We start from the raw sequence: 9,906 nt of genomic DNA, 5'->3' as shown, positions 1-9,906 counted from the left end.
GCCTCCGAGGAAAGGATCCGCTCACCTGACCTGGCATCCTCCTCTCGTGCAAAACTGAGATCCAGGTGGCGAAGGGAGCGATGGGTGGCCCCGAGACCCGCCTTGGCTTCCTGGTCCTGCTTCTGATTGTCTGCTTCAGCGGGACGCCCGGCGGTGGGCTCGGGGATGAAGCTGCGGGGGGCGGGGAAGTTGGGTGAGTTACGACCTGAACAGGGGTGGTGACGGCGCGGGGGTTCGCGAAACTCCTCGCGGGGTGGCGCCGCGGCCGCCTCCTCTTTCCCTTCCCTCGGCCCCTTTGCGCCTCGGTGGCTCCCACGGGCTACTTGCCGGCTCTCCGGAGCAGAACAGCGGTGCCTTGGGTGAAGCAGTAATGCGCGGAGTTTGGGAGGTGACGCTAAGAGAAGAGGGGGCCAGGACGCTACAGGGAATGCTGTTGAGGCCCCTGAGGGCCCAGCCCGCCCCTTGGGAAGTGGGAGTCCTGGAGCCCGGCGGGCTGGGACCCGTCTGCCTCCCCGCGGGGAATGACCCAGAACCGCCCCGAAAAGCACCAGCCTGCGATCTGCGCGCAGAGCCCCTTCTGGACCCTACTGCTGTCGGCCCTTGAAGGACCAGCGCTCTTTATCACCGATCAGTTAACACCTGCAGGGCGGCCGGGCGAGGAGAGCTCCGCGGCCGTCCGGGGCTCAGGCGGGGGTGGGCGGCGGCGGCTGGCCGAGCTTCTCCTGGGCGGTGGAGGCGGGAGCTCCGAGCGGACGGATGTGCGGGCGGGTCTCCCGGGGACGCGCATCCGAAAGGCCGCCGCCGGGACCGCTCGGGTCCGCTAGGCTGCCTGCCGCCCCGGCGCCCCCTGCCCCCGGAACTCCCACGCACTGTATCAGTGTTTGGGCTCGAGCTGTCCTGTCCTGGCAAAGTAGATTCTGAAGTTATGATACTAAATGCAGCTCAACTTGACAGTAACTTCAAAAAGCTTCACAGTCTTAGAGTTGAAACGAAGGAAAATTTGCCATCCAGAAATTGAGGAAGGAAAACTTCAGCCTTGGACAAAACGACCAGCAGAGGAGCCCATTTATGATCCTGTACATGCAGCTCCAGCCGTGTCTACACGTGTGTTTTATATCAGCCTAGGGATTTGCTGTCCAGGTATATTTCTTGTAGTACTAGTATTAGCTGTTTTGCATCTTCATAGTATGAAAAGGATTGAACTGGAAGATAGCATCAGCGCCAGCAGTAGTTCCCAAGGGCTGTCTCAGTCCCAGTCCTTCCCAGATGTCTCAGTATGTGAGAGGGAACACACCCAACAATACAGCCCCCATCTCCAGTTGTCCTCCCTTGTGGGTAGAGGAGTAGGACTTGAGAAGTGTCACTCTTTTGGAGGCCAAAGCTAAGTGAATGATATCAAAGTATCTATCCAGGGAGAGGAACTCAAAAGATGTGCTCTAAGAAGGTACCTTTTGGTGTACTTTCCATGGGGTTTATGTAGATGAAAAAGATTCGGATAAAGAGCAACAAGCTTTTGTAAAAACAGTTAGAGATCAAGCTTCTGAAATTCAGGTGACAACGATGCTCCCTGAAAGTTGTAAGCTACAAGATCTTCATCACAGAAATCTTCCTATTACCCATGTGTGAACAGAAGAAGGGGAAAAGCCCATGGTGGATTGCCTTACATGAACTTGGGGGATCTTAAATTATTTTTATGACAGTGCAAATATGTAGAGGCCAATAGTCCGCAGGCAACTTCTCAACAAAAGCTAGTTCACATGGCTGTTCAGATTGCCTGTGGAATGAGCTACCTGGTCAGAAGGAAGTCCTGCACAAAGACCTGGCTCCTAGGAGCTCTGTCATTGAACAACTTCAAGTTAAGAGCAAAGCCAGTCCCTCTCCAGAGTCTTGTTCCCCATGGACTCTCACTGTCTGGGGAACAGTAAAAACACAGATCGATGGATGGCTTTTGAAAGTCTGGTTATTAATGAGTTCTCCAGCCTTCCCTGGTGATCCAGTGGCTAAGACTCCACACTCCCAATGCAGGGGCCTGGGTTCCATCCCTGGTTGGGGAACTGGATCCTGCATGCCACAACTAAGAAGTCAGCATGCTGCTACTAAAGAGCCCACGTGTTTATGACTCTGGCCAAACACCCTAAGTGGACATCTACCCGTTTGATGTGGCCGAGTACCTGAAAGAGGGTTACCAAATAGCCCAGACAGTCAACTGTCCTGATAAACCATTTATGTGATGGCTTGTGCTGGGCCTTCGATCCAGAGGAGAGGTGCAGTTCCAGCAAAGGGCCTGGTGTCTCACAGAGGTCCGTGCAGCCCTGGGGGCCTGTGTCTGACGCTCCTCTCACAGTCCCGCAGCGTCAGGAGGAAGGTGCCTGTCGAGGCCCACTTGGAGCCAGCTAGTCACATGCATCACCCAGCATCAGAGAAGCAGATTTGTCTTTCAGAACACTGAGCTTTAGGAATGCTTTAGCATCTGAACTTTCTAAAACAGACTTACTGATGTGGAATGCTTTCTCAATATCACTTTTATTAGCTTGAACTGAAAATGTTTGTGTAAATTTTTTACACATAGTTGCCTTTGAGGTATAGGTATATTCTTACAAAATAGTTTTAAAATTGTTTAAACACACATATTTGAACTAACAATCTTACTACCAACTGCCTTTTATTTTCTTAACTTCTAAAGACAATGCTCGTGATTCACCTTTAAAGTTTTGCTTTCTTTCACTAGTTTTGGGAATGATTTGTCTTCAACATGCAGTAGTTTTTCTTAGGAAAGTAAAAACCGTCCAGCAGTTATGGGCTAATGCCCCTGCTCCTTTATTACAGAGTAGCTACCTTGGTCGAAAGTGCCATAGGGGAAGCCACAGGCATGAGCAGAGGATAGTGACCACATAACAACTCTAGTGTCACATCTAGGTCTGCTGCTGGTGGGTCTTGTTTGTTCCCTGTGGCCCTATTATGCCAAACACATAACCACTTCTATCCTATGCTGGCTGGTCTAGCTGAACTAATGATTAGGGGTTAATGAGCCCACATCACGATGGGCAACTCTGACATTCCATGACCAGAGACCTCATCTCTGCCAGGCCCCAGGACCACACCAGGAGCCACGTTTAAATGGTGTGACTTTCCCCACGGCAAGTGACATGGCCTCACTTCAGGACACTCGGGGTCTCTGTTGTGAGCCTTCAAGTAGAAAATGGCTTGTAGCAACCACAGATGCCTCTGATGTCACTGGTTCTGCTGGGTCATCTGCCCAGGAAGCAGCTCCAGCCACGCTCACCGTTCACCAACTGTGACTGCTTTTGTGCTGGGACAGCAGATTGCAGCAGAGACCTAGGGTCTGTGAAGCCTAAAATATTTCTTATGTACTATTACAGGAAACCTATGGCCACAGTGGTAATTAACTGGAGCTAGGATAGGGACCACACCCCTGAAGCCCTCCAGAGGTTGTAGCTTGGTTACTTGTCTCTGTATTTCCTCCAGGATATTGTGTACACGTACTATTGGGGATGGGAAGGTAGGGTCTGAGGTCTGAATCTGGAGTTCACTAATACAGTAGCCTTCACCCCACAATAATTTACTAGCTACTCAGGTCTCCATGCATGTCACAAGTCCAGGGCATGTGAAATGACTGCTCTGTGGTCTGTGGACCCAGTGATAACCACTGTAAGCAGAACCTGGACTGCTGTCCACTGATGACTTAGTAGTCCGAGCATTGCTTCAACAATTGGGGGACGATGATGCTACGGTTCCTGTGCATGATATCAGAAACACACTAGGTGCAATGTGAATGTGAGAGTAGTTTCTGCTTCTGCAGGTTCACTTACCCCAGGAAATAACCATGTGGCTCTTTGGGAAAGAATGGAAGGACTTTTGCACTAGATGTGATGATGAAAATGCCCTCCTCTTTAGAACGTGGTTTTTTCTCTGTTGATACCTTCTGAGAAGTGGCTCAGATCTGGAAAATGGGCCTGGATCAGATGTTTGGTAGGGATGGCTGCTTTTGGCTTCCTGAGTATCCAGGCTTGTGTTCTGTCTCTCTTTAATTCTTTCAATGGTACAGTTTGTATCTAGGTTCCTGCCCATCTGTTTGCCTTTCGGATCACCCTGTGCTATCAGCCAGCATCATATTCTCTGCAGTCAGGCCCTGGCTGGCATTGAGACTCTCTAATCACTTTGACCCCTGCACCTCTTTTCTGCTGACCTAGAGCACCCCCACCTGAAATCTGATTTTTCCACAACTTCCATCCCTGTTCCTGATAGAAGCCCACAGGAACACCAAGTCCTACCACCATCCCTGACCTTCTGCAAAAGTCATCCTTGAGCTACTGGAGATGCTTCTCATCCACGCTTTCCTCTCAGGCTCCATAGAGCCCATCAGGCTTTCCCGTGGAGCTGGTGGACTGCACACACTCCTGCCCTTTCACACCGTGTCCGCCCTGGCAGATTCACTTCTCTGAGCCTTGGATCCCCTCCTCTATCTCCTGCCTTGGAAGTTCTGGACTTTCTCTTTCATGCCATGTGGGCCAGGCCTTTCTCCAGGCTTCCAAGTCCCATCCTAGTGGGAGATCAGCAGAGTCTCCCCGACCTTGCTAAGCCCAGTGACCCATAATTATTAACTCTCCCTTGTCCAGCTTTGGGTTCTGTGCTCACCCCCACTGGCTGTGATCCGCTTCCTCAGGAACAGCCCCCTTACCCTCTGCCTCTTCCACAGACACTCAGAGAGAACCTGACATCCTCTGAGTTTGGGCCTTTCCTTCTGAACCAGCCTGGCCCATCCCTGGGAAACGAATGTGTTGGTTCGTCCCACGTGGGAAGCTTGTAAGCAGAGTGGAAACGGGGCGTCTCCAGGGCTGTGTGGTTTCTTGCCTGCCTGAGGCTTCGTCGTCTTTCTCAGTCGTGCCTGGTGAGGGTGGGGGGCAGGTGGGGGTCCTGCTCTGTCAGCCCAGACTGCAGCCTTCCTCTGCTGCCACAGACCTGGGGGAGGAGGCCTATGGGTCTTCTTCTCCCAAACTCACCCTCTCTGCGGTTTGCCTTCACAGACGCTCACTCTCTGTCCTATAACTTCACCATCAATCCTCAGCCCAGACCTAGACAGCCATGGTGTGAGGTTCAAGGCCATGTGGACAGAGAGGTTTTTCTCTCCTATGATTGCGGTCATGCTAAGATCATATTCACAAGTCCATTGGGAGAAGAAGTGAAAGCCATAAAGGCCTGGGAAACACAGATCGAAACAGTTGGAGACATCAGGGACCACCTGCTTGACTTTACACTGGAGAAACACACGGTCATGGGTAAGTTAGAAAGTCCAAGTACAGGAGGAGCAGATGGGGGCTTAAAATGCAGTTGGATGTTGGTCCTTCCCTAGTCGTCCAGTGGAGAGAGCAGCTGTTGCATGAGAGACCAGGGCCAGATCAGCTGGGCCCAGGGGACGTGGACCTAGGGGAGGTTGACCCAGGTGGGGCAAAGAATCTGTCAAGCCCAGAGGCTGAGCTCTTTCTTTCCCATGGTGGGAGCAGACCCTCTCACCCTGCAGGCCAGGATGACATGTCGCTGTGAGGATGACAGACACATCAGTGGATCCTGGCAGTTTGGCTTGAATGGACAAATGAGCCTCCACTTTGATTCGGAGAATGGACACTGCAGAGTGGATCACCCTGGAGGCAGATGGATGAAAGAGAAGTGGGAGAATGACAGAGCTGTGACCGACTTCCTGAAGAAGGTCTCCATGGGAGACTGTCCGGCCTGGCTTCAGGCTTTCATGGTGCACTGGGAGAAAATGTTGAAGACCTCAGGTAAGTGAGAAGGGAGGAGAAAGTGACAGTCCCCTCATGGTGACATGGACCCACCCCTCTGTGTGTGTGTTTGAGAAACTGATCCATCGGAGTAGTGTTGTCCTGGGAGACCAATGACCCGGGGATGCTCTGTCATCCTCCTTCCTCTTCCCCCTCCTGACATCTCTCCTCACAGCACAGGCCTTTGGAAGATTGAACATGGATTTTTGCTGATGCGAAGCCTGTAGACATCTTTTTGATTTCTGGGATTTATTTCTCACTGTACCCTCTTTCCAGAATCTTCTTTTAAATGTCACCAATCCTCCTTCTGGAAATCTGTCAATACCACCTCTGCTCTCAGCTCCTGAGGACTCCATCCTCACGTCACCGTCTCTGCGTCACAGCAGGACTGAGTGGCTGTGTTGGAAACCTTGCTCCCCCATCAGCTGTCAGAGCCCCTGAGGACTGGGCTCCTCCCTTCCCCCCATCTCACCTGGGGATCTATCACTGGGGCCTCCATGTGATGGGTGCAAACTGTCTGCACAGTAGGGGTACCTGAGTCGGGGGCGAGGAGGCATCTGCCGAGTTTGGGGTCTGGACAAGGGCATCACTCTTACTCTCCTTGCAGCATCACCGACCATGGGGCCCCCTACAGTCCAGCCCACGGCCACAGCCATCAAGTCCAAAGCCTGGATCCTCCCCGTGCTCCTCACCAGTTTCATCATAACTGTCTTCCTCGGCTGAGTCCTTTTAAGGAACAGGTACTGAGGGCAGAATCCAGAGGGAAGGCAGGGGCACAGGGCCTGGTGTGAGGACGGGGAAGGTGAATCCCAGCTGACCCCTGCCCCTCACTGAACCTCCACGTCCTGGAAATGAGCAGGTGGATAAGACCCCATGTCATCTGAGAGCAGAACTCAAACAAGCTCAGCCCTGAGATCTGAGAGGTCCCCAGTGTCAGGTGACATTGTCAAAAGGGAGGGGCCCTTGCTAGGCTGAGGGCCTATTGGTGCTGAAAGGGTTGAGCCACGTCCCCAGACTGAGCACAGACCGCCGGCTGGCAGGGCCCAGGGTGGGTGGTGTGAGAACAGCAGGCGCTCAGGGCGAGGGCAGGACTCCCGGGGCTGAGAGCAGCATGGGGGCTCCACATGATGTGTCAGCGGGGAGGGGACCCACGGGAGGGGACCCACCCAGGGGCCGAGATGAGAGGGGCCGGGCTCTCATCCCAGGAGGAAGGGCTGGGAAGGCCTTTGCAGACCCAACTCCAAAGGCCTGTTCTCACCGGAAGTGACTTGGGCCAAGCAGGCAAGGCAGGAGCCCCACAGGAGAGACTGTGGGAAGGGGTGAGGCCAGGCCTGTGCTCCTGGGGCAGCAGCAGTTCTGACTCCGCCTGTGGCCTGCCCGTCACCAGCCTCCTGGGGACCCAGAGCCTCCATCACTGAGCGGCCCTGCCTTGAGCAGAGGTCCTGGGGATGGTGGGCCTGAGCTGGGGTGGAGGCGCCCAGCTGGGCGGGACCAGGAAGAGATGGGGGCAGGGACCCTGGTCCTGAGAGCTGTGTGTGCTGCTGGCTCAGAGGCTGGAGGGGAGGGAAGGAAGGAGGTTTCCCTGCAGCCCCCCAAGGCTGTCAGGAGGCAAGGCCCCTCCTCTGGGGACCTGCTCCCTGGTCCTTTAGGCCCCCCTCGGGGAGGATCCGGACCCGAGTGAAGGGAGCAGATTGATTGCTCACTGGCTCCAGTCCTGAGCCTGAGCAGGGGGTGTCAGGGCCTGGGGTGACTCTGTGATGCAGGAAGGAAGGAGGAGGGGACAAGAAGCTGTGGGCCTGGGGTGGGGGTGGGGACATAGGAGCCCCTCAGTGAGGGCGGGGCTGGAGGGGCTGGGGAGGGGCAGCCCCAGAAAAGTGACAGGAGTTCCTCACGCTCCTGGATCAACCTCTTTCTTTTCTGCAGGAGATGGTGCTCCCAGGAAGCCCAACAGGTGCTCTGTCTGCCTTTCTCTTGTTCTTCTCTTTTGATCCAGGAGATCAGACCCTATGGATCCTGAGTATGTTATCCGGTTGCTGTGACACAGTAGATGCATCATCTCATGGCCTTTATCACATTTGATGAAATCCTACTCAGCATCTTAAAAAACAAAAACAGAAACAATTTATTTCACCACTTTTTTTTGGTGATACGTGATGGAATACCTATACTTAAATATTCAAGTACCTGAAGAAATCTCCAGAAACAGGACATTTTTCATCTTATTCTAGTTTGTGGATAGTTAGACTCTTCTGTGCCTCGTGACCTCATTCTTGCAAATGATATTGCAAGAAAAATGCCATTTGCTATTATACAACTCAGGGATTCTTTCTGTGTCTAGAGAAACCACCTCAGCCTATTTTCAATTGAGCAAAGTTTTATTTATGACTGTCTCCCTTAATAATTTATTATGCTGAAAGTGAAAGTGTTAGTCGCTCAGTCCTGTCCGACTCTCTGCGACCCCGTGGACTGTAGCCCGCCAGGCTCCTCTGTCCATGGGATGCTCCAGGCAAGAACACTGAAGTGGGATGCTGTTTCCTTCTCCAGGAACCTCTCCAACTCAGGGATTGAACCCGCGTCTCCTGTGTCTCCTGCATTGACAGGCGGATTCTTTACCATCTGAGCCACTGGGGAAGCCCATTTATTATGCTACTGCTTTTTAAATCAAAATCTCAGTACTCCAGAAAACTTGAAGTATTTAAGTTTCTCTCTCACGAGAGAAGTCATGATGTGTCACCATTTCTCCACCTTATGGGATTAAATGTACCTGGTGCTTCTGAGAAAACGTGGTCTGAGCGGATGCGTGCACCCTGTGTTCATGGCAGCGCTGTTCCCAGCAGCCAGGCCTGGAAACCACTTCATGTCCACTGACAGATGAGTGGAGAGAGATGTGGACATATATCCAGTGCAATGTTACTCAGTGTCAAAAAGAATGAAATAACGCCATATGTAGCAACATGGATGGACCTGGAGATTGTCATATTGAGCGACATACGTCAGACAGAGAAGCAAAAACACCTTTTGCCATCACTTATATGCGGAATCCAAAAAGTCGTGATACAAGTGCTCTTACTTACAAAACAGAAAGGGACTCACAGATTTAGAGAATGAATTTATGGTTGCCAGGGGGAAAGGATGGGGGGATAGTTAGGGAGTCTGGGATCAACATGTAGACACTGATTTATTTAAAATGGATAACCAACAAGGACCTACTGTATAGCACATAGAACTCTGCTCAGTGTTATGTGGTAGCCTGGGTGGGGATGGGAGGGGAGTCGGGGAAGAATAGATGCATGTACGGAAGTGAAAGTGAAAGAAGCTTAGTTGCACAGTCATGTCTGACTCTTTGGGATCCCATGGACTGTAAGCTGCCAGTTCCTCTGTTCATGGATTCTCCAGGCAGGGGAGTACTGGAGTGGGTTGCCATTTTCTTCTCCAGGGGATCTTCCCAACCTGGGGTTCGAACCCGGGTCTCTTGCATTGCAGGCAAATTCTTTACCAACTGACCCACCAGGGAGGATAGAGAAATGTATGTGTGTGTGAAATCCCTCGCCTAGCTTCTTTGTGCTGCTCATCAGGATGCCTGAACTCCTCTCTGGGTGTATATTTCCGCTTTGCTTCCATATTAAGTAAACTGTTTCTCTGTATGTCTCCAAGTTTGTCATGGGAAATTTTGCCACCACCGAGAGTTTAAAAAAAAAAGAAACTCCTCTCAAAGTTAACCTGGTTCTTTCCCTCTCTAGGCCCTTTAATGGCTATTGTTCTTTCCTTTCTAATTCTTGTTTATTTAATCTTTTGATTGACTTTGTGTCTGTAGGATCTACCAGTTTGAAATAACACTCATGGTGGCTCAAGGAATATAGCCTGTTCCAGTGGAGGGTGGCCCAGATCCATGTAGGTCCTTGTGAGGGACTTCTGCACCTTGAGGGGAGGCTCAGTTCAGTGGTCCCTGTCCAGCAGGGAGAAGTTTGGATAGAAGAAATCTTCGGCCCCTTAACCCTTCAGAATAAGGGTGTAGAACCCCTCAGTGGGTCATGAGACAGGCTGGGACAGTTTGCTGCAGTGAGTGTACCTGGACAAAAGTCACATCAAGCTTCAAAATACAAAGAAA

At 51.9% G+C, this 9,906-nt stretch overlaps 1 protein-coding gene and 1 pseudogene across 1 annotated transcript; both read left to right on the top strand.

The window, feature by feature from the left end:
- LOC133047102 (UL16-binding protein 3-like) lies at positions 1–9,442 on the top strand. The gene is made up of 5 exons (XM_061130139.1): positions 1–153; positions 5,046–5,297; positions 5,523–5,798; positions 6,406–6,538; positions 7,722–9,442. The coding sequence occupies exons 1-4, from the start codon at positions 81–83 to the stop codon at positions 6,519–6,521; spliced, it is 717 nt and encodes a 238-aa protein (XP_060986122.1). The 5' UTR covers positions 1–80; the 3' UTR covers positions 6,522–6,538; positions 7,722–9,442.
- LOC133047030 (tyrosine-protein kinase RYK-like) lies at positions 522–2,330 on the top strand (annotated as a pseudogene).
- Positions 9,443–9,906: the final 464 nt, after the last annotated feature.

The sequence above is a fragment of the Dama dama genome, chromosome 26 (genome assembly GCF_033118175.1).
Source record: "Dama dama isolate Ldn47 chromosome 26, ASM3311817v1, whole genome shotgun sequence".
NCBI lineage: Eukaryota > Metazoa > Chordata > Mammalia > Artiodactyla > Cervidae > Dama > Dama dama.
This window is presented reverse-complemented; position numbering and strand designations above follow the sequence as displayed.

Bases quoted from the DNA above. Each gene is read 5' to 3' on its own strand.
- LOC133047102 (XM_061130139.1), top strand. From the start codon at position 81: ATGGGTGGCCCCGAGACCCGCCTTGGCTTCCTGGTCCTGCTTCTGATT. The intron at 154-5,045 runs GTGGGCTCGGGG...TTGCCTTCACAG, and splicing joins CTTCAGCGGGACGCCCGGCG to ACGCTCACTCTCTGTCCTAT. The intron at 5,298-5,522 runs GTAAGTTAGAAA...TGGTGGGAGCAG, and splicing joins GGAGAAACACACGGTCATGG to ACCCTCTCACCCTGCAGGCC.